Source organism: Hyaena hyaena, unplaced genomic scaffold, assembly GCF_003009895.1.
Source record: "Hyaena hyaena isolate Hyena2069 unplaced genomic scaffold, ASM300989v1 scaffold_31, whole genome shotgun sequence".
Classification (NCBI taxonomy): Eukaryota; Metazoa; Chordata; class Mammalia; order Carnivora; family Hyaenidae; genus Hyaena; species Hyaena hyaena.
Window position 1 is genome coordinate 1,383,575 of NW_024080664.1, and position 18,491 is coordinate 1,402,065.

At 55.5% G+C, this 18,491-nt stretch overlaps 1 protein-coding gene across 2 annotated transcripts in view; it reads left to right on the forward strand.

Moving 5' to 3' along the window:
- Positions 1-18,491, forward strand: part of NDUFA10 (NADH:ubiquinone oxidoreductase subunit A10) — a 47,913-nt gene that overhangs the window by 23,768 nt on the left and 5,654 nt on the right. For both annotated transcript variants that reach the window (XM_039228571.1, XM_039228570.1), the window contains one exon: positions 5,587-5,695. In XM_039228571.1, the coding sequence (XP_039084502.1) occupies positions 5,587-5,695 (109 nt within the window). The remainder of the gene's footprint in view (positions 1-5,586; positions 5,696-18,491) is intronic.

An 18,491-nucleotide genomic window follows, 5' to 3' on the forward strand; every position in this document is an offset into this window, starting at 1 on the left:
AAGTTTGATTTCTTAATGGCTGCTTAAGGATGCTGTTTGAACCCATTGATGGAGATTCAAATCCGCAGTTAGCAAACTCTGGCCTGTGGGCCAAATCCAGCCCTCAGCTGCTAAGAATCATTCTTAAATTTTTAAAGGATCGTGAGAAAAGACTGGTTTATGGGATAGAAACTCTTTGAAGCTGTCAGAGTCTGAAATACTTACTGTCTGGCCTTTACAAGAAAAGTTGGTCAGTTCCTGAGATGCTGCCATAATCCACTCATTTAATTTGATCTTTTGGGTTATCTTGATCCCGTTTGTTTAATTTTGATCTTTTGGGTTATCTTGATCCCATCCTGTTCATAATCAGAGAGCACACTGCACGTGTGTTTGTTCCACATGGGGTGTAAAGGCAGAAGAACTGGGTGAGGTCCTGTGAACATAGCTTATGACTTAAAAACACAAGCCATGGGGCGCCTGGGTGGCTCAGTTGGTTAAGCGCCTGACTTCGGCTCATGTCATGATCTCACAGTTTGTGAGTTTGAGCCCCGCATCGGGCTCTGTGCTGACAGCTAGCTCAGAGCCTGGAGCCTGTTTCAGATTCTGTGTCTCCCTCTCTCTCTGACCATCCCCCATTCGTGCTGTCTCTCTCTCAGAAATAAATAAAAAAAAAAATTAAATGCAAAATAAAAACACAAGCCAGGCTGCACGCTTGACCATCTCCCTAGAGTCCTGGACAGACCTTGTGGCTTGATGTTACAGACACCAAACACTTGTGATCTTAATACCAAAAAAAAAAGCGTTTGCTTTATTTTGCAATTTATGAACGCTGAATTTCAATTTATATTTTTATTGCATGTTTATTTGTCGTTTCTGAATTTTCTCTTCATATTTATTGATCTTTTTAAAGAACCAGCTCTTTGTTTTCTTGAATTTCTTTGTTGTCTGTTTTTAGTCTGATTTCTGTTCTAGTTTTTATGGTTCTCTTTAAATCTGCTTCCTTAAAGGCTTCAGTCGTCTTTTCCTTGGTCTCCTGGGGCAGAGGGCTGGGCACTCGACCTTAGATCTTACGCATGCTCCGTGCTGGCAGCCTGCCTCTGCTTTACCTGTACCTGTGAGCCCAGAACACACACGGCTTCTGCTCTTCACATCGGTGAAGGCCTTTTATATGCTCAGCAGTGTTTCTGTGTGGATTCATGCTCTGGTCGAGCGTGAGCAGGATGTGACCGGAATGTTCTGGAGACATCAGACCAGGCAGTCCGTCCACGTCCCCGTGGCTTCTCTGCCTGTGGCTCTGCCTGCTGCCAAGGGGTGGCAATGTGCAGCCACGAGGGTGCGTGGGTGGTGCAGGGACCTCAGCGGGGTGCTCCCCTCCGCTCCCCACTGTCTGGGTACACTGCTTGCCCCCTCCCCCCACTGTGTACTGTTAGTCTTCTTCCAGGACAGGTGGTTGATTTTCAGGGGAATTTGTTATACGGATGAGAGTGGTGACTTTCAAGCTCTTTACTTGTTGGGGCTAGAAAACTGGAAGTCCCTGTGTTTGAAAACTCTGGTTAATTTTTTTTGTCGAGGTGCTTCTATATGTAGGTGTTTTTGCAAAGTTACGTAAATGAGGTTGCATTCGGGGCCTTGCTGAAAACACAGTGTCCTTTCGGCTGCACTGTAGCGTCTCCCTGTGGGTCTAGGCCTCGAGGGTGAGCCTGAATCGCAGTTGGTGTGAGCAGTGCGCCCAGGAGGTGTCCAGAAACATTTCCCGATATTCCACGGCCCTCCTGCCTCGTACCCCCTCATTTCACAGGAGCGCTGACCTGCCACCAGTGCTGACAGTGGCGTGGATGGGCCGATGTGACCCTGCCGCGGTCGTGTGCACAGACCCTGCCGCCCTCCCTCCTCTCCGTGGGGCAGGCCCGGATCCTGCGGGACCTCACCCCTGCAGCTGGCTTCTGTTGGGCCCTCCTTTCCTGGCCGGCTCCCTCACGCCACCCCCACCCTCAGTGACACGTTATGGTCCACGTGTTTGTCTCCAGTGGTTTCTCTCCCTTCCCTTTTCTTCCATGACTTCTGCCACTTTGTGGTTCGATCCCTTATTCTTGATCTTCCCGCTGTGGTTAGTTGTTTCTTGCCACTGCTTGTCCCGCATGCACACGCCCATGGGTGAATTTCGTAGAGATGTCACCACGACCTTGCTTTCCCTGCACTCAGAATCCTTCAGTGGCTTATCTTTGTCTGGTCAGGAATCCACATTCCGTTTCTGAGAATCCATTCAGAGTCCTAATGAGTTCTGCGTCTTGCTGAGTCTGTCCGCCCCACCAGCCCCGTAATTATCTAAAGGTCCTAGCTCTCTTCTAAGCCTGGCTGTGGTCACCTTTTCCCCCTGAATACTTTCTCTTAACTTTAAACTTTAACAGGTAAGTTGTTAGTTTACAAATTTCCATGCGATTCTAGTCAGCTTTAGGTGCTGTGGAACACGGACGTAGAAACCACGTGAGTCCCGGCACCCTCCCGCCCACCGAGGCGGTGATATGCTAGGGCCTTTTGACTTGTTCCACTGATAACAGTGTCATTTTCTTTCTGACGTCATTTTCTTATTTTGAGGCAGCATGAGCAGAGGAGAGACAGAAAGAGAATCCTAAGCAGGCTCCACGCTGTCAGCACAGAGCCCGATGCGGGGATCGGTCCCTGAATCGTGAGACTGTGACCTGAGCCGAAATCAAGAGTCAGATGCTTAACTGACTGAGCCCCCCAGGCGCCCCCACAGTGTCACTCCCTAAACATTATCTGGAACGTGTGTTAATTTGATCTAGACTGTGTCTAAAATTGATGTGTTCAGATCATAATTTTAGTGGCTACTTAGTTATGTTGTGATTGGAGCAGAGAAGGTTCGGTAACTCCCTTCACAGTTACAGGCTACAGCGCTCAGTTACCTGTTTCAGATTGTTTTACTCTAAACAGCCTGTCTTCTCCCAGTTTATCACCCGCCCCTGCCACCCAGATGGCTCATCACAGGGTACATGCTGTTTTCACTGGAGTATCATTTCTTAATCGAGGGGACTCCAGTGAGAATTATGACCAATTTTCTGAGATAAATACCATAAACATGCCACTTACCAGTCATACCCACTTCATCTGGAACCTGACCAGATTGTTGGTTTAGATCGTTTTTGTTCCGCGCTAGCTACGGAGGCCCGTGTTCAGTTAGGACTGCGTGTGCCTGTGCTGAGAGACCGCCGCTATGCTTTTCACCTTGGCCGCCCTCTGTGTTCTGTGCATAATCCGTAACTCCCAGCCCCTGCCTGGGCTGCTCTCATCCCCGTGCCCGAGACCCTGGCCACCAGGCCCCGCTCCCTGTGCGTGGGGCTCTGCTCTGCCGGAGCCCGGGCCTTCCCGCCCCCCCCGTTTGCTTCCTCATGGAGACTTCTGTTTCCTGGGACTCCTGAGAAGGTCCTCATAGGGAGTTTCAGCTAAGAGTCTGTGGGGTATGGCTTTGGTGTCAGAAGGAAGTGTTGGGACAGAGCTCTGCAGATCGGGGTGAGCTAGCCAGCACGCTTTGGGCATGTTTTAGGAGCAAGGGTAGACATTCTGTTGATCAGGAATCAGGTTGAGTCATAAGACACCATCTGCTGTTCGTTCCTTGTTGCTTCCTTCCTCACCCTGTGGAGCGTGTGGCGTAGCCCCTTGTGCTGTGAGTAAACCACGCTCGGGCACTCCGGCTCCTGAAGCAAGAGGACACATTAGCCAATGTTTGAATTCTCCTCAGTTACACTAAGTGCTCTGTGAACAGAATGTTTTCGGTCTCCGCTCTTTGCTCCCTGGGTCATAAGAGGCTTCCCGTCCCTCACTTCTCTTCCATCTCCAGTAAGTTTGTAGTTGATTGCAGGTTATGACTCCTGGCGTTTGGTGGAGATGTGACACTGTAGGCCTTCGTGACAGGCTCGGTTTAGTCTCATGGTGACAAACGGACAGCAGTTGAGTCACGTCTCAATAACAGCAGTGGCAGCGGACATTTTTTTTAATGATCAAAAACAGTTGGCAGCATGTTTATTTAAGGAGACACCATTCTGGGGGGTTCTGTGTGAGCTGTCATCCAGCGCCGTGGAGCCTAGATGGCGCCCTCGCTCTGGGCGCTGCGGGCCAGCTCCCGGGCCGAGACCATCTTTCCAGTTTTTCCAAATGTTGTAGGTTTTTGAAACTCCTGAGAAAACCAAATCAAACTCCACCTTGATATCTGTTAGCATAAAAGTACTAATTTCATTTTTAGTGTGGATTGTTTATTGTTAGACCGCTTTAAAAAGTTATCCTTATAAAATAATAAGTAACTCCACGTGTGTGGAAAGGAAGGTGCTGTGGACTTGGGCGTCATCTGCACGGGTTGGACGCACTGTGAGCAGCTCCTGGGACAGGGAAGACAGCTCTCCTGCGAGTGGCCTCGTGGCCACTTGCACAGTCAATGGACGTTGCATAAATACACTTAGGAATACGTCACCCTGGTGGCGTTGCCTTAGGTCCTGTTTGTTACTGGGTCATTATTAGTCCGTGTCTGAGTGACACAGTTGGTAGTGGTGACATCGAGGAGCTGCCTTTTCCCGCCGTCCGCATCCAGCCTGCCGCATGTTGTCGGGGCGTGTGGCCCTCGGTGCCGAGTGCCACGGGGCCGCTGGGCTCGGAGCTAGGGTTCGGATCAGGTGGTTCTGACGGAGGTGGTGTGTCCCGGCCACCAGGGGCCCAGGCCTGGAGTTTACATGGGTTTGGACTCTTGATCACAAAGTAGTGGGAAGACAGATGCATTTAGAGAACTTCCATGTGGGCCGTTAGAGACAGAAACGACTTCTGCCATTATAACTCGATGGGAAAGTGGTCACTCAGGGTAATTATTTCCTTGATTTGAGCCCTTCAGAGAGGAGACTTTATTTAGTGTTTCTTTGTAAAAACCCCCAAATGCTTTTCACCTTCCAAGGATAGTGGTCAGATGCAGATGAAATTTAATTTGAGATAAGCAGTTATAACCCAGTGTAAACATTTTCACAAAATAAACTAGTGAAACAGGGAGCGTTAGACCTTTAACAGGTGAGTGTGCACCTGGCCGTCCTGCGTGCAGCTCCCGCCACGTGCTCCGGACTTGCCCGTGGCCTTGCTGCGCTGGCGCCCTTGAGGCCGAGTGGCAGGCCGCCTCGTGGCAAATTTAGAGGGACGGGACTCGCATGCTGCCTGTCCCTCAGGGTTCGTTAGCTGCTCACACTTGTAATGGGGCACACTGTGCGCGGCACTGGTATAGGTGGCGTTGGGTTTGGTTTTCTCTTCGGGCAGTCCCTGTGTGTAAAGCACTCTGTGGCTCCTGTGTTCCATCCCCCACACCTCAGCCTTTCCCGAAAGGCCTCCTCCGTGGCCGCTGCGGCTTTTGAAAGACTCTTGCTTGGCTTCTTGAGGCCATTTCAGAAGAGCAGCCGCACACAGACCACCTGCTCTTTGAGGTGCATGTGCGTCCAGAGGACTGCCTGGGGTGCGCGGCCTCCGTGTGCGGTACGACTATTTTAATACAGGTGTTTTAAAACGCCTTGTGGCTTGTTTCGTTGTTGTATGGTTTAGCGTGATCTCTGTCTTGTTTTGTAGGGTACAGAATAAGCTGGAGGTGCTGAATTACACAACCATTCCCATCTATCTCCCAGAAGTCACCATCGGAGCTCACCAGAGTGACCGCACCTTCCAGAAATTCACAGAGGTGAGATTTCGAAGCCCGGGGAGCTGGCTGTGGGCCCCCACGACCGTACCAAGGTCACTTCTCCAAAAAGTGGCTGTTGTTTTTTGAGTGTTGGTTTTAGTGAAAGAGCTTCCTTTCCCCTGAAGTGATTCTCCCCCCCACCCCACCCCGTCCACAGCCAGTGAGGCTCCTGGGACAGCCTGGCCATGGGCGGGGAGCCTTCCGGGTCAGCAAGCTCTCCTGATGCGGGGACGTCGTCTGCGCTGTAGCCTCTGTCTACGCTCTCACGGGACGCACTGTGGAGGGAGGCGTGTCTGCAGGAGCCCTGTGGGGCGGGCTTGAGGCCGAGCTCGGGGCTCCACCAGGGTCATCGATCTTACCTGCTTTCCTTCCTTCTTAGTGAGTCACTTGTTTTCGGGATGGTTTGGAGAGTCGTTTCAGACAAAATCCCATGAGCCTAGAGGACACTTACAAGTTGTGTCCTAGACGCCAGAGGGTGAGGGGGCCTCCTCTGGGGGTCCGGACGTCAGAACAAGAGGAAGAGCAGGGTCTTGTCTACACCCATTGTCGCTGGGTTTGTTACTGGCACGTGTGTGAAATGATTGTATTTAAATTTGGTCACAAAGCTGAGCAGCCTGCACTTACATCAGTTGAAATCTTAAATATTTTGCATCACAATTCCTGCACGTTGCTTGGAGCGCCGATTGGGTGTCCGAGTATATCCCGTTGCTCACTGTCTTCCTTGGGCTACTTGGCGTTTTCTCTAAGTTCCTCTGGTTCTTTTGAAAGTGAGTTTATTCAGTGTGGAAAATTAGGGAAGTACATGAAACCACGCGGCTGTCAGCCTGCAGTGCTCACACTTAGTATGTTTGCACATCTCTTCTGAGCGTTGGGGCACCCAAGTACATGTGGCTCTGGGGCCCTGGGGACTGGGGGCTGGGCTGGCCCCTCCCTGCCGCCTCTGTCGTGGCTCTCACCCAGGTGGAGGGCCTGCATCTGTTGGTGCACGCGCCGCCCCATTTTGTCCTGTGTCCTCAGGACTCCCACCTTCCAAGCAGCCACCACAACACTCAGATTGGTGCTGTGGCTTCCTCTCTGTCGCCCTGGGTCCTCTCCCGTGATGCCAGACCTGCATGTGTGCGTGCAAAACATGGCCCCATCCCTTGGCCCCACCGCTGGCTCCCCCTGCCTGGGACCCTTGCAGACCCTGGGACACGCGCCCTTGGCTTCCGAGGAGCCTCGTCCCCCACCGGAGCCCCGAGGGTGCCCACCGTCTCCCTGGTGTCGTGTGCTAGTCCTTGCCCCTGGCTGCAGGCTGGAACGCGGTGCGGGTGCGGCCCAGGAGATTTAAAAACAGATCTTATATTATCCAGTGAGAGAGTTTTGCCTTTTAAATTAAAAAAAATTCATCTGATTATATGAGCGTGTTGATTTACTGATAATATGCCTGTAATGTTTGTTACTTTTGATGATCTGACTTTTTAAATTAAAAAAAAATTTTTTTTAATGTTTATCATTGAGAGACAGAGCATGAGCAGGGGAGGGGCAGAGAGAGAGGGAGACACAGAATCTGAAGCAGGTTTCAGGCTCTGAGCTGTCACCACAGAGCCCGACTCGAACTCAAACCCAAACTGCGAGATCTTGATTGAGCGGAGTCATTCCCACTTTTGTGTGTATTACCCTCTTCTGGAGCTGAACCTAACTCACGTAATGTAGGACTTTTGTCCCCATGTTCCTGAGAGGTTGTAGCTTTCTCCTGATGACCGTCCTCACGTGGGGCGTGTTGTCGGCGTCCGGCGGACAGAGTTGAGGCAGGACCTTCAGGTTTTATTCCTTGCAAGCTTCAGAAGATGCACCTCACGGCCTCCTTCAGCATGTGGGTGGTTGACTGGCAGGACTCTGTCGGAAAATTCTCAATTTTGCCTTTCGTTTCTTTGATAGATACGGAATATTCAGTATCTTGTCCCTTCTTGGGTTCAGTTTTTTTTATAACATTTTTAAAAAATGTTTTATTTATTTCTGAGAGAGAGAGAGTGTGTGAGCAGGGGAGGGTCAGAGAGAGACGGAGACACAGAATCTGAAGCAGCTCCAGGCTCCGAACTGTCAGCACAGAGCCCGACGCGGGGCTCGAACCCATGAACTGTGAGATCATGACCTGAGCCGAAGTCGGACGCTTAACCGACTGAGCCACCCAGGTGCCCCTTGGGTTCGATTTTGAAAGTTGTATTTATCACAGAATTACCCCCTTTCATTTAAATTTTCTAATTCCTTGCTGCGAAGTTGTTTAAAATGTTCTCTTTTATGCTTCAAACTCTGGTGGGCTGGAGGGTGGCCGCCTCCCCGCCCTCAGCCCTGTGGCTAGTCTGTGTCTCCCTCTTCCTTTGCTCTTGGAAGGAGCGTGGCATCCAAGGAACGGTTTGTTTGGTATCATCTGTTACACAGTCTGATTCACTGGTTTTTTCTCTTTCGTTTGCTATTTTTCAAACTTCTTACAGTGAGTAGATGGATCGCTGATTTTTCAGCCTGTCTTGCTCTTGAACAGATATGTGGAAACCGGGACACAGTGCCCTCCGCAGCTGCCCTAACTTGATCCTTTAAGTCTCGATGTTGGGTTTTCCTTGTCATCCAACTCAGAATGTTTTCTTATTTTAATCTGACTTCTGTGTAGAACAATAACTCATTTGAGTTACACTGGATCATTTAAAAGCAGTTGGGATCTTTCTCTTTCTGTTCCTGATTTTTGGCTTAATTCCACTGTAATCTAAAATGTACTTTCTACCATCCCAATCCTTGGATGTGACTGAGCCTTACTCTTTGGCTCGGCATTTGGTCAGTCGGGTGACGTTTGGTCCAGGGGGAGAGTGTTCCCTCCCACGCCCTGTGTGGCGTCCTGCTGGTGTCACGACGTGACGCGTGTCACGGCAGCTTGCGTTGCTGTCCTCCGTGCTGGTGTGCTGCCGTGGGCGTGTCGTCACGTCTGCGAGGCCTGGGGTCCGTGTCTCGCGTGTGCGGGGCTGCCCACCGCCGGCGCTGCCGCCTCCCCTCTGGTCGTGGTCTGTGCACACCCACAGCTTTGCCTCGTGCTGGTGTCTCCGGTGGGCGCCGTGCACCCTGGAAACGTGTGTGCTTCACGCTCGTGTGGTCCCCGCGCGGGACTGTTCACCTGCTCACGTTCCGTGCCGCTGCCGGGCGCTCGTGTCCAGGGAGCGCCTCTTACTTTGGCTTTTGTGTGTTTCTTACCTGTTCTCGCTGTTTTTTCCTTTCTTGCTGCCTTTTGGATTAAGGGTTTGTTTTGTTCGCATTCCATTTCCTCCCTGTTTGCTTCCCGGCTCTCACTCTCTTCGTTGTTAGTAGCCAGCCTGGTAATTAAACATTTGTCCCTGACTGACTGAACGCCACAATGAACTACATGTCTGGTTCCGGAACGGGGGTCTCATGGCTTTTCCTCCATTTGCCCGACTCTTGGCTTTCGTGTTGCTTTCGACCCCGTGTCCCTGCTCAGTCACCCGTGTGTTGTCAGGCCCGGCGACCCTGCGGTCACTGGTCTGTGGCCGGGGCCCTGCTCTCCGTGCTCTCGCTCCACGCCCCGGTCCTGCCTGAAGAGTCGTGGCCGACAGACAGTCCTCTCCCTAAGTTTAAAACCACCTTTATGATCTTCATTTTATCTCTTTGATTTTGGAATGTGTCGAACTTACAGAAAAACAGGAGTAGAAGGTACCTTGCACTGAACCAGCGTTTCAGTTTCCACACGGCGCCGCCTGAGCTGCGGACACTTTGCGCGGAGGCTCTCGGTGTGGTCCCCGCCCCAGCGTCGCCGGCGCTGCAGGTTCCCGGGCCCCACGCCCGGCCTACGGGACGGGGCTTCTGAAACGGGGCACAGGAACCCACCGAAGGAGAGAACCGTGGCTTTAACGTGTAATTCTTGCAAACGAGGACGCCCTCCTTCACAGGCGCCGTGCAGCCGTCCACACCAGCAAGTGGCGCTCCCGCGCTCCCGCCTTGACCCAGACCCCCCTCGAGGTGACCCGTCGTCCCAGTGGTGCTCTCCTGAGCAGAAGGACCGGCGCGGGGTAGCGGCCTGCATGCGACTCGTGCGGGAACCTGGCCGTGCCTCCGGCTTCCCCGGGCCCGTGGAAGGCCACAGGAGGCGTTTTTGGCCTGCCCTCCGTCTGGTTTTGTTTCCTGTGTCCCCAGGACGGGCTTCAGTGGTGCATCTTCTTGCAGGGGCATCACAGAACTCGTCCCGTCTTCTCAGACGGCACAGGGTCCCCGGGGGTCTCCTCGCCGCCTATGTCGAGTTTGCTCACTTGGCAGAGATGGGGGGCTCCTCGCTGTCAGTCTCTTAGTCCTTGTGACTTATGTTTTCAGGGAAAGGACTTTGAAACTTTGTAAACGTCCATTTCCTAATCAGACTTTCACCCGTGGCTCTAGCATCCACTGATTTTAGTGGCTTGGTCGTTAGCAGGACGGTTACCAGATTGTCACTTTCTTAATTCTGTCATCTTCCTCCCGTGCTGGTTAGTGCCGCACTGTGAGCGAGTGCTTCCTCCTGTCCTGTGCACTCCCTTCCCTGGCCGGGGGGCTCCCGGGGGGGGGCGCTCCCAGGACCCCCGGGCACGCCCACGTGCCTGTGCTTACCTCTCCTCCCGGGTGCGCACAGCAGCCCCGCGGCCTCCGTCCTCCTCACCTCACCTCGTGGGTTCTCACAGAGCAAAGCTGGGCTCCCACGGCCGCGGTCTCTGTGCCTCCCGGGCCGACCGGCATGTGAGCGGCGGCCTGCCGTCCCCACCACGCACGTCTCCGCTTTGGTCTGTGCTTTGTGGCCCCTCGCGTTCTCTGGAAAGACTTGCGAGTACATCTTCCGTGTGGCCTCTGCTCACTCCCTGAGCCTCTCGTCCGCCTGCCAAGTTACTCATCTTTTCAAGTTACTCATCTAATCCGCCTCTAAACCTGCGTTTCCTGTTTGTGTTCTTAATTTTAATCACGGTCCTTCTTGACTCTAGAATTTCCATTTTTTATAATTTCAAGTTACTTGCTGAAATCACTTTGTTATCTGATCTCTTGAACACATTAATCACAAAGTTCCCGGATAGCTATACTACCTGGGCCTGTTCTAGATCCATCTACACTGCCTGGTTCTTCCTGCCCTTTCGTTTTTGGCCATTTAGCCTTGTTTTTTGGTGTGCCTTGTTTTTTCTTTACATTCCCGTCATTAAAGATACTCGAGGCTCTGGTGGTGTTACCTGACCCTCGAGAGGACACAGGCGCCGCATCCTGAAATTACAGCCAAGCCCCCGAGCCCACCGAGACACCTCAGTTGACACTGCAGTTAGGTGTGTGTGGTCTGGTGTGTTTTCCCTTTGCCCGTACTGATGAGAGCACGTTCCGTCCGTGGGGCCCTGGCTCTGTGGTGGGTCCCGTCCCGACCCACGATTCTTTGTCCACTGTCCCCTCCCCTGGTCCCCTCAGGTTCCCAGCAGCTGCCTGTGAGAGTGGGCGCGCCCTGGGAGAGGCGTGTGGACCAGGCAGCTCGCCTTCTCTGCTGTCCTCCTGGTACCTGGAGCCTCCCCGCCCTGGCGCCTCCGCACCCCGGGGCCTCCGCACCCTGGGGCCTCTGCACCGGTGTTTCCCCCACGTAGCCCGTCTCCCCGGTGGCTCAGGAGGGCGTGTCGTCCTCGCAGGTCCACCAGAGCTGGACGCGTTCGCCGTTGTAACCAAAGACGTGGTCGAGGTATCTGGCAGTTTTTCATCGTCACTGTGTTTTGTGTGTTATTTAATTTGTGAACGTTAATAGAATCTACTATATTGGACTTGCGGTTGTAATGTTTTTTTTTAACAGTTACTTTTGAGAGCAAGAGAAAGAGACAGTGCAAGCAGGGGAGGGGCAGAGAGAGAGGGAGACACAGGATCCGAAGCAGCTCCAGGCTCCGAGCTGTCAGCACAGAGCCCGACAAAGGACTTGAACTCGTGAACCTCGAGATCATGACCTGAGCTGAAGTCGGCTGTTCGAGTGATTGAGCCCCCAGGCGCCCCGGACTTACAATTGTAATTGAACGTTTAGAAATGCTGAAAGTTTTAGTTAATTTTAAAAATTTTTAAGCATTTTAAAAAGTAACTACATTTTTTAGTACTGTTTTAGGTTTACAGAAGCGTCGTGAAGACGCGGGGGTTCTCACGCCCCACCCCGCTTCCCGTGCTGTCGGCTGCGCTCACACGCCCCGGGACCGCAGTCCGTTCCTTCCTTAGTTTCCCCAGCTTTCCCGAGTGCCGTGCCCCTGGCCCGGGATCCCGTCTAAGACACCACGTGACAGTAAGTCGCCATGTCTCCCAAAACTCCATTTGGCCGTGACTGTGTGTCAGATTTCCGTCAGGCCCTGTGACGGTTCACGGAGGCCTGGCCGGGTGTCGTGGAGGACGCCCCTCAGTTGGACTTTTGTCTCCTGTTTTTCTCAGGATTAGCCTGTGTTTGTGTTTTGGGGGGAGAGCCTACAGGGGTGAAGCGCCAGTTCCATCACATCACGGACCGTAAAGCGGCCTCATCCCTGCTGGTGTCGGCCTGGACCCTGGCTGAGGCCACGCAGGTGCGCACCGCCCTTCCGGAGAGTCACCATGCACACCGTACACTCACGTCCGGCCACTGAGTAGGAATCGTGGGATGTTTAGAGGGACGCTGATGTTTACAAAGGAATTTCAGTTGCCTGACATTAAAGCACTGGTAGGTTTGGACGCCTGGGGGCTCTGCCAGTTAAGAGTCTGACTCCCGATCCCAGCTCAGATCTTGATCTCAGGGTCATGAGTTCAAGGCCGTGCTGGGCTCCGCACTGGGTGTACAAACAGCAGTGACAGATTAAACACAGGTGGAATGTAAATAATGGTGAGCGTTTGTCTTCACCAGCAGTGTTGCTGTGGACACTGAGGGTGTGGTCAGGGGAGGGCCGGGCCGCGGGGTGGGCACCTTGGCAGAGGCAGACATGGTGTTTGTCTCACTGTGCTTCTCCTGGGCTACGTGTAGTGGGTGTGGCGCTGGGTGCAGGTAGCGACGACACTGGGACTTCAGAGTCCTGCTCTGGAGCGGATCGGCCGTGACTGCAGCTGGGCCGGGGTCACGGGCGTCTGGGACACGCAGCTGCTGATTTGGACAGCAGGTTTCCGGGTAGGGCCTCGGGCACACCTGTTTGTGGATCGTGTGTTAACTGAGTTCACTGATTAGCTGAACGAACCCAGAAAGGGTGTCTCGCCAGAGAACTTTCCAGGGCCAGTGGGACACCGAGGACACCCGTCCCTCTCTCTGCGCGCTGGAACAGCGCTCTCGTGTAACTGCCTGTCCGTCAGGCCGCCCTTAGCAGTAGCCCGTGGGAGCTAGGCCGCCCCTGGGGACGCAGGCTCGCCCCAGCCTCGCTCCTGCACCTGCCCCCACGCTGCGGCTCAGCAGCTCAGCCAAAGCGTTTCCACCCGGTTCTCCTCCTTAGGCTCAGACTCACCCGTTTTCATACCGTTTGATTAAAGCCTGCAGTTGCAGCGACAGGTACCATCGGCATAGCTGACCACTGACCTGTTCCCCGGGGTGGGGGGGGGTGGCGCAGAAGTACCGTGGCCCCCGGAGGAGCTGCCCCTTCCCTGCAACGTGTGGGCCCGCGGCCTGGGGCCGGCAGGAGCTGCCGCAGGAGGAGGAGGGGCGCAGGAGCCCCCGGCCTGGCCCCGGAGGCAGAGAGCACGGCGCCTGTGTCCTGTGTCGGCGCCGTGGGAAGGTTGGGGGGCGTGCGGGCCGCTGGACCTCGACTGAGAGTTTGGGCAGAGTGGTGGCAGTAGGCCTTCCCGTATTTGCTGGCTTGTTTTGCCTAGAGAGGCTGAGACCTCAGTCTGTGTGTAGCAAAAGGGCAAGAGCCAGTAGGAAGTGAGGGAGAAGGTGCGGGAGGGCGGGTGCAGCGCATGGCGGGGCTGCGGGGGCAGAAGGGGCCCCGGGCCCGCCGGGCAGGTGAGGCCGCCCCTGAGCCGGGTGGAGAGACGGGCAGGCCCCACTTCTAAGACCGGCACCACTTCTAAGACCCGGCGGATAGACTCCCCGTGGTCAGCCACTTGCCCAGGAGAGACCTGCCCGGGGGGAGGCGCAGAGCCGCGGGGAAAGGGAGAAGAGGCAGAAAGGACTTGTGTCTGTGCTGAGCTGTGGGCCGTGGTCTGTGAGCAACCCTGAGGTGACAGAGATCGGGAATTAGATTCAGAGATGGGGAAAGGCGGGGCTCGGAGATCGGCTCAGGCGGCCCCCTCCTAAGGAGAGGCGTCCAGGACGGGTGATGGTTCCGAAGCCTCCGTCCTGGCCGGCGAGTGCCTTCTGTTGGTGGACAGCGGGTACGCGGCAGGGGCCGGATTCCCGGAGGCCTGTGGCACCCTCCTGGTGGTCAGCAGTGAGGAGGAGAGGGGCCCTGAGGGGTGGCTGGGGTGGAGGCTCAGGGTCCTGGGGCAGGGAGTCCCGGGACGGGACAGAGCCGAGAGGCAGGGCTGCCGGCCGGGAGCTGTGGGCGGGCCCGTGCTGCCGCCGCAGGAAGGGCCGTTCTTACCCCCACTGGCAAGTGCACGCCCGGCACAGAGGTCTCTGCGACTGGGGCGCAGGTTTCCCTGAGGACATGCCGGGGCTGCGTCCCACCTCAGCCAGCCCTGCAGGCACAGCGACCCCCGGGGGCCGTCGGCGTGGGTGCCGGAGGTGCGTGCGCAAGCATTTCCTGCTTCACCGAGTCAGTGACCTTGAGTGCAGACTAACAAAGACAGACCTGAGATTTCGCACGAATGGGCGTTTCTATTTTCGGTTTGGTTTTGTCGACCCCGTGACCTCGGTGATTGCTCAGCTCTGTTGCTGGTCTGGCTGGAGTCCGGTCCTTTCAGACCCCCGTCATCCCCCAGGTGCCTGCCTGGGGGGCTTTCGCTTTCTCCCGAACTGATGTTGGCAGAGGGGCGTGCGTGCCTGGAATCCAAGGATATTCCTCCAAGTTTTCCGTTCACCCGGCCCCCCCCCACCGTACTCGGAACGGCCCGGGCGCGCTCGCGGGGAGATGGGGCGCTGAGGGTGCCGATGTGTGCGTAGCAGCCTGCTCACCTTTGAAAGTCATTTTTCAGACACAGTATTGGGTCACTTTATTTCCACGCAGCCCTTCCTTCGGGCAGACAAGCTGTGAATTGGTTTCCACTTTACTGATTCAGTGTGTTTTCAATTTAGGGAGGCCAGATGCTATTAAGATATGGCACTCCCTCCACAGATCCGCTTGTGTCCAAGGCAGTTACTAGGACAACAGTCTTCTTCCTCCTGCTATTTTTATTTCTCTGCTGTCTCGAGTTATCTTCATTTCGGTACCAAATTACCAGTTTTTAGAGCAGAGATGGTTAATAACTCGGGTATGCTAACGCCGTGGGCCCTTGCTCCTGAGAGATTCTCTCTGATGAAGACGTGCAGTGGACAGGAGCCTTGTTCTACACTCAAGTGAACGTGCTCAGGGAGAGAGGTGCGGGCGCATAGTAGTTGCGCGTCTCCTCTCGCCGCGTAAACCTCGGGTAGAACTTAATCTGGTACAAATGCAGAGTCTCCATTAGATGTTTGTTTGGTTGAGCGCGAGAGCAATCTTCAGTCTGCCCTTCGCTCGTCGGGGTGGAAGACACACGGAGATATGCACTGCGTGTGCACCAGCAGGCACGCTCCCTGGACAGCGCGTCCCTGAGAGTCACGGCCGTGTGCCCCGCTGCTTAGATCTCGTGTGGAGGACAACATGTGGCCCCGGGGAAGAGTGTCAGCGTGAAGCGGGCTTTTCACCAGGTGCTTCGAGCGAAGCTTCAGGTCGTCACGTGGCACGGGGCTCTGCATGTGGGCGGGTCACCGGGAGATGCCTCAGCACGCAGCCTGATGAACCACGGGTGCCCGGACTTGGCCGTGGGCCTGATCGATGCTGTTGTAGTAGAGTTTCTAGAAAGAATACTGTTTCTGGGTATTTAAGCTAGTGCTCGAGTTCGGGGCTTTCCCATCCACTGCTCACCTGAGTTTAAAGTCTGTGATTCTGTGATGCCCAGCGGCAGGTTCGGCAGCTGAGTGTGGAAGCATTTGTGACCGGCTGCAGTGTTTGAGCTCAAGACAGAGGGCACTTGTTCACAAAGGGCAGCTTCTGAAAACTGGCTTTGATAAGACTTGTGGGGGGGTTGATTTCAGAGTTTTTATATGTGATTTATGCCTAGCAGTAATGGAAAATCAGGGAAATTACATTTCAAAGAAGTGACCTTACTAAATTTCTGCAGTGCTTCCCTTTAGAATTAATGAAAAATCCTTAGAGTCTGTTAGCGTTTCTGCGTAATAACGGGTTCCAGAAGTTGATGTGGGGATCCCTGGGTCACTGCGGACTTACCGAGCCGCGAGGGCATCTGGGCAGAGCAGAGCCCATCATCGCCGACAACAGCCACGTCCTGTCCCCCGAGGGGCGAAGCAGGTCCGATACGGGCAGGGCGTCATTTGATCCTCTTTAAAAAGCTCACTCCTGACGCTAATACAACAAAGGCTCAGACGCGGAGCCCTCCCCGTGTCTAGTTCTCCGGGAGAACTCCGCCGAGACCCTGTGGGCCGGGGCCGCCGACGGGACTGCGGGACACAGGGGAGGAGGCGGGAGAGGCCGCGTGGACCGGGGACTGTGCCCTGACAGCGCCCAGGCACCTAGAAGCTTGAGTGACACAGTGTGACACGCACGGACTGGCATAGAAACAGAATCGGAGGGAATGAATGGAATTTGGTAAAACCAGCAAAGGTGGCATGTGGTCGAGAGAGACCGCGCTGTTACGTCACTTTGCAGAGTCGGCCGCGGGCGGGACTTGCTGTGGAACTCGGCTAACGCCCCGTGTGGTGCTTCCTGCCTGCTGTTTGCCGCCTGGTCCTCTGGCAGGTCATTTAACGTCTTCTCGAGTCGGGACGGTGCCCACCTGCCCCTTACGGCGTCGGGGGCATGGGAGGCGGTGCCGGTGGTGGGACTTGGTGCCCCTCCGCTGGCATCGATAAGTAGGCAGAGACTGCCCTGGGCGGGGAGAGGGGCGGGGAGGAAGAGTGGCTGGGGGTCAGGGGGCGTCCTGAAGAGCAAGGAGGGGAGATGAGGCCCAGGCCTGGCCGGCCAGTTGTCAGCTGCGCCCTCAGGGAAGTGCCTGTGCGGGAGGCTGGGTGGCTCTGCGCCCTGAGGACCAGCGCTCCTGTCTTCTTGCAGAGCAGGGCCGCTGCTCCTCCTTCCCGGGGCCGCTGCTCCTCCTTCCCGGGGCCGGTGACCCAGCAGCGCTGGGCGGGTGGTGAGCGGGGCCGCAGGAGCCGGAGCCTGACCCGGAGAGGGCCGTGCAGGGAAGCTGTGGAGAGGCAAGGTCCCTTCGTGCTGGGGACGCGTCAACCCTGTTTCAAGTGACAGTCACATCCTTCTCTCTTCCCGCTGCTTTGGCTTGGTTGATAGCTGTCTGTGCTTCTGTTCTATTTCCGCTGTGGACTCATTGGCTACACCTCTGTCTCACCGTTAACAACAGCTCTGGGCCTCCCCGGCAGGCGCCTGTCCCTCGCCGCCGTCTGCCCGCGAGCGGCCCGGCCCGGCCCTCCAGCCCCCGCGGACACAGGCGCCTCCCGGGAGCGACCGCCGCCCCGCTCCTCCGGCCTCTGCCGGCCCCTCTCCCGCCTCTCGCTTCACCCGCGCTCTCAGCCTTGTGACCTGTTGGCGTCTTAGCTGCCGACGCTCCGCTCTCTTTGGAAGAAGTTAGAGTTTCTTCGTGACCTGCCGCGCCCCCCCTGCCCCCCCTCCCCCGTGGCTCCAGCCTCCGGGGCGCTGCCGCCTGGCGGCCTGAGTCGCCTCCGTCGCTAGCTCTTCCGGGTCCTGTGAGCTCTTGCTCGAGAAAAACGATATGCCTGCCTCAGTTTCACTTTCACCGGTGTGGGCGCTCGGTGTAGAGCTCTGGGCTGGCGCTCTTCCCCGACACGATGACATCCCGTGGATCCCGGCCACGCGGCTTCCGTGGACAGGCGTGAAGTCGTGCCTGCCTGTGGCCCTGTGCCCTCTAGCTCTCTGCCTTTATCACCACTTCCCAACGCCTTCGTCCCGAGGGCCCTCGGTGCTGGTCTGCTTGTCCCGCCCGGGCTCCCTGGTGTCCTGGGCGTGAGCGTGTGGAGCGTCTGTAGCATTCGTGGGCGCGCTTAGGCATTATTGCCCCAGGTGTACCGGGGACTCGGTACACAGACGTCGTCTGACTTGATGGTGACCCCGAGGTCGCTGAGATTGTCTGTTTTTCGTCTTTTCCTCTCTTTGCCGTACTTTCGGTTCACTGATTCCCTGCTCGCTGATGGTCTCTCGTGGGTGACGTGCTAGCGGTCCCATCGTGTTAGTTTGGGTCCTCAAGGGACAGAAGCCAGCATGGGATTACGCGTTGTCCGGCTGTCTGGGGAGACTCCCCTGAAGGTGAAGGGGAGAGATGTGAGGTGCAGGGAGCCTTGAGCCCTCCGTGCCGCGTGCTGTCTGAGACGGGAGGCAGGGGGAGTGAGGTGTGCCAGCGGGGCAGGACGGACCTGGCCAGGGGCCTGAGCGAGAGTCCCACGTCCCCCACCAGCAGGCCGGCCCGGACCAGCCCCAGTGCGGACAGGGACACGGCCTCGGGGGCCGTGGGGACATCTGAGCCGCGCGCTCTTACGACCACCACACTGTTGGGTGGGATTTTATTTCAGAAATCCTCTTTTTTTTTTTAACCCAGAAGTTTCATTTGTTTCCTATGTTTCCTAATTTTCTGATTATCTTCATTTTTCATGTAATTCTTTGAGCGTATTGACTTTTTATAA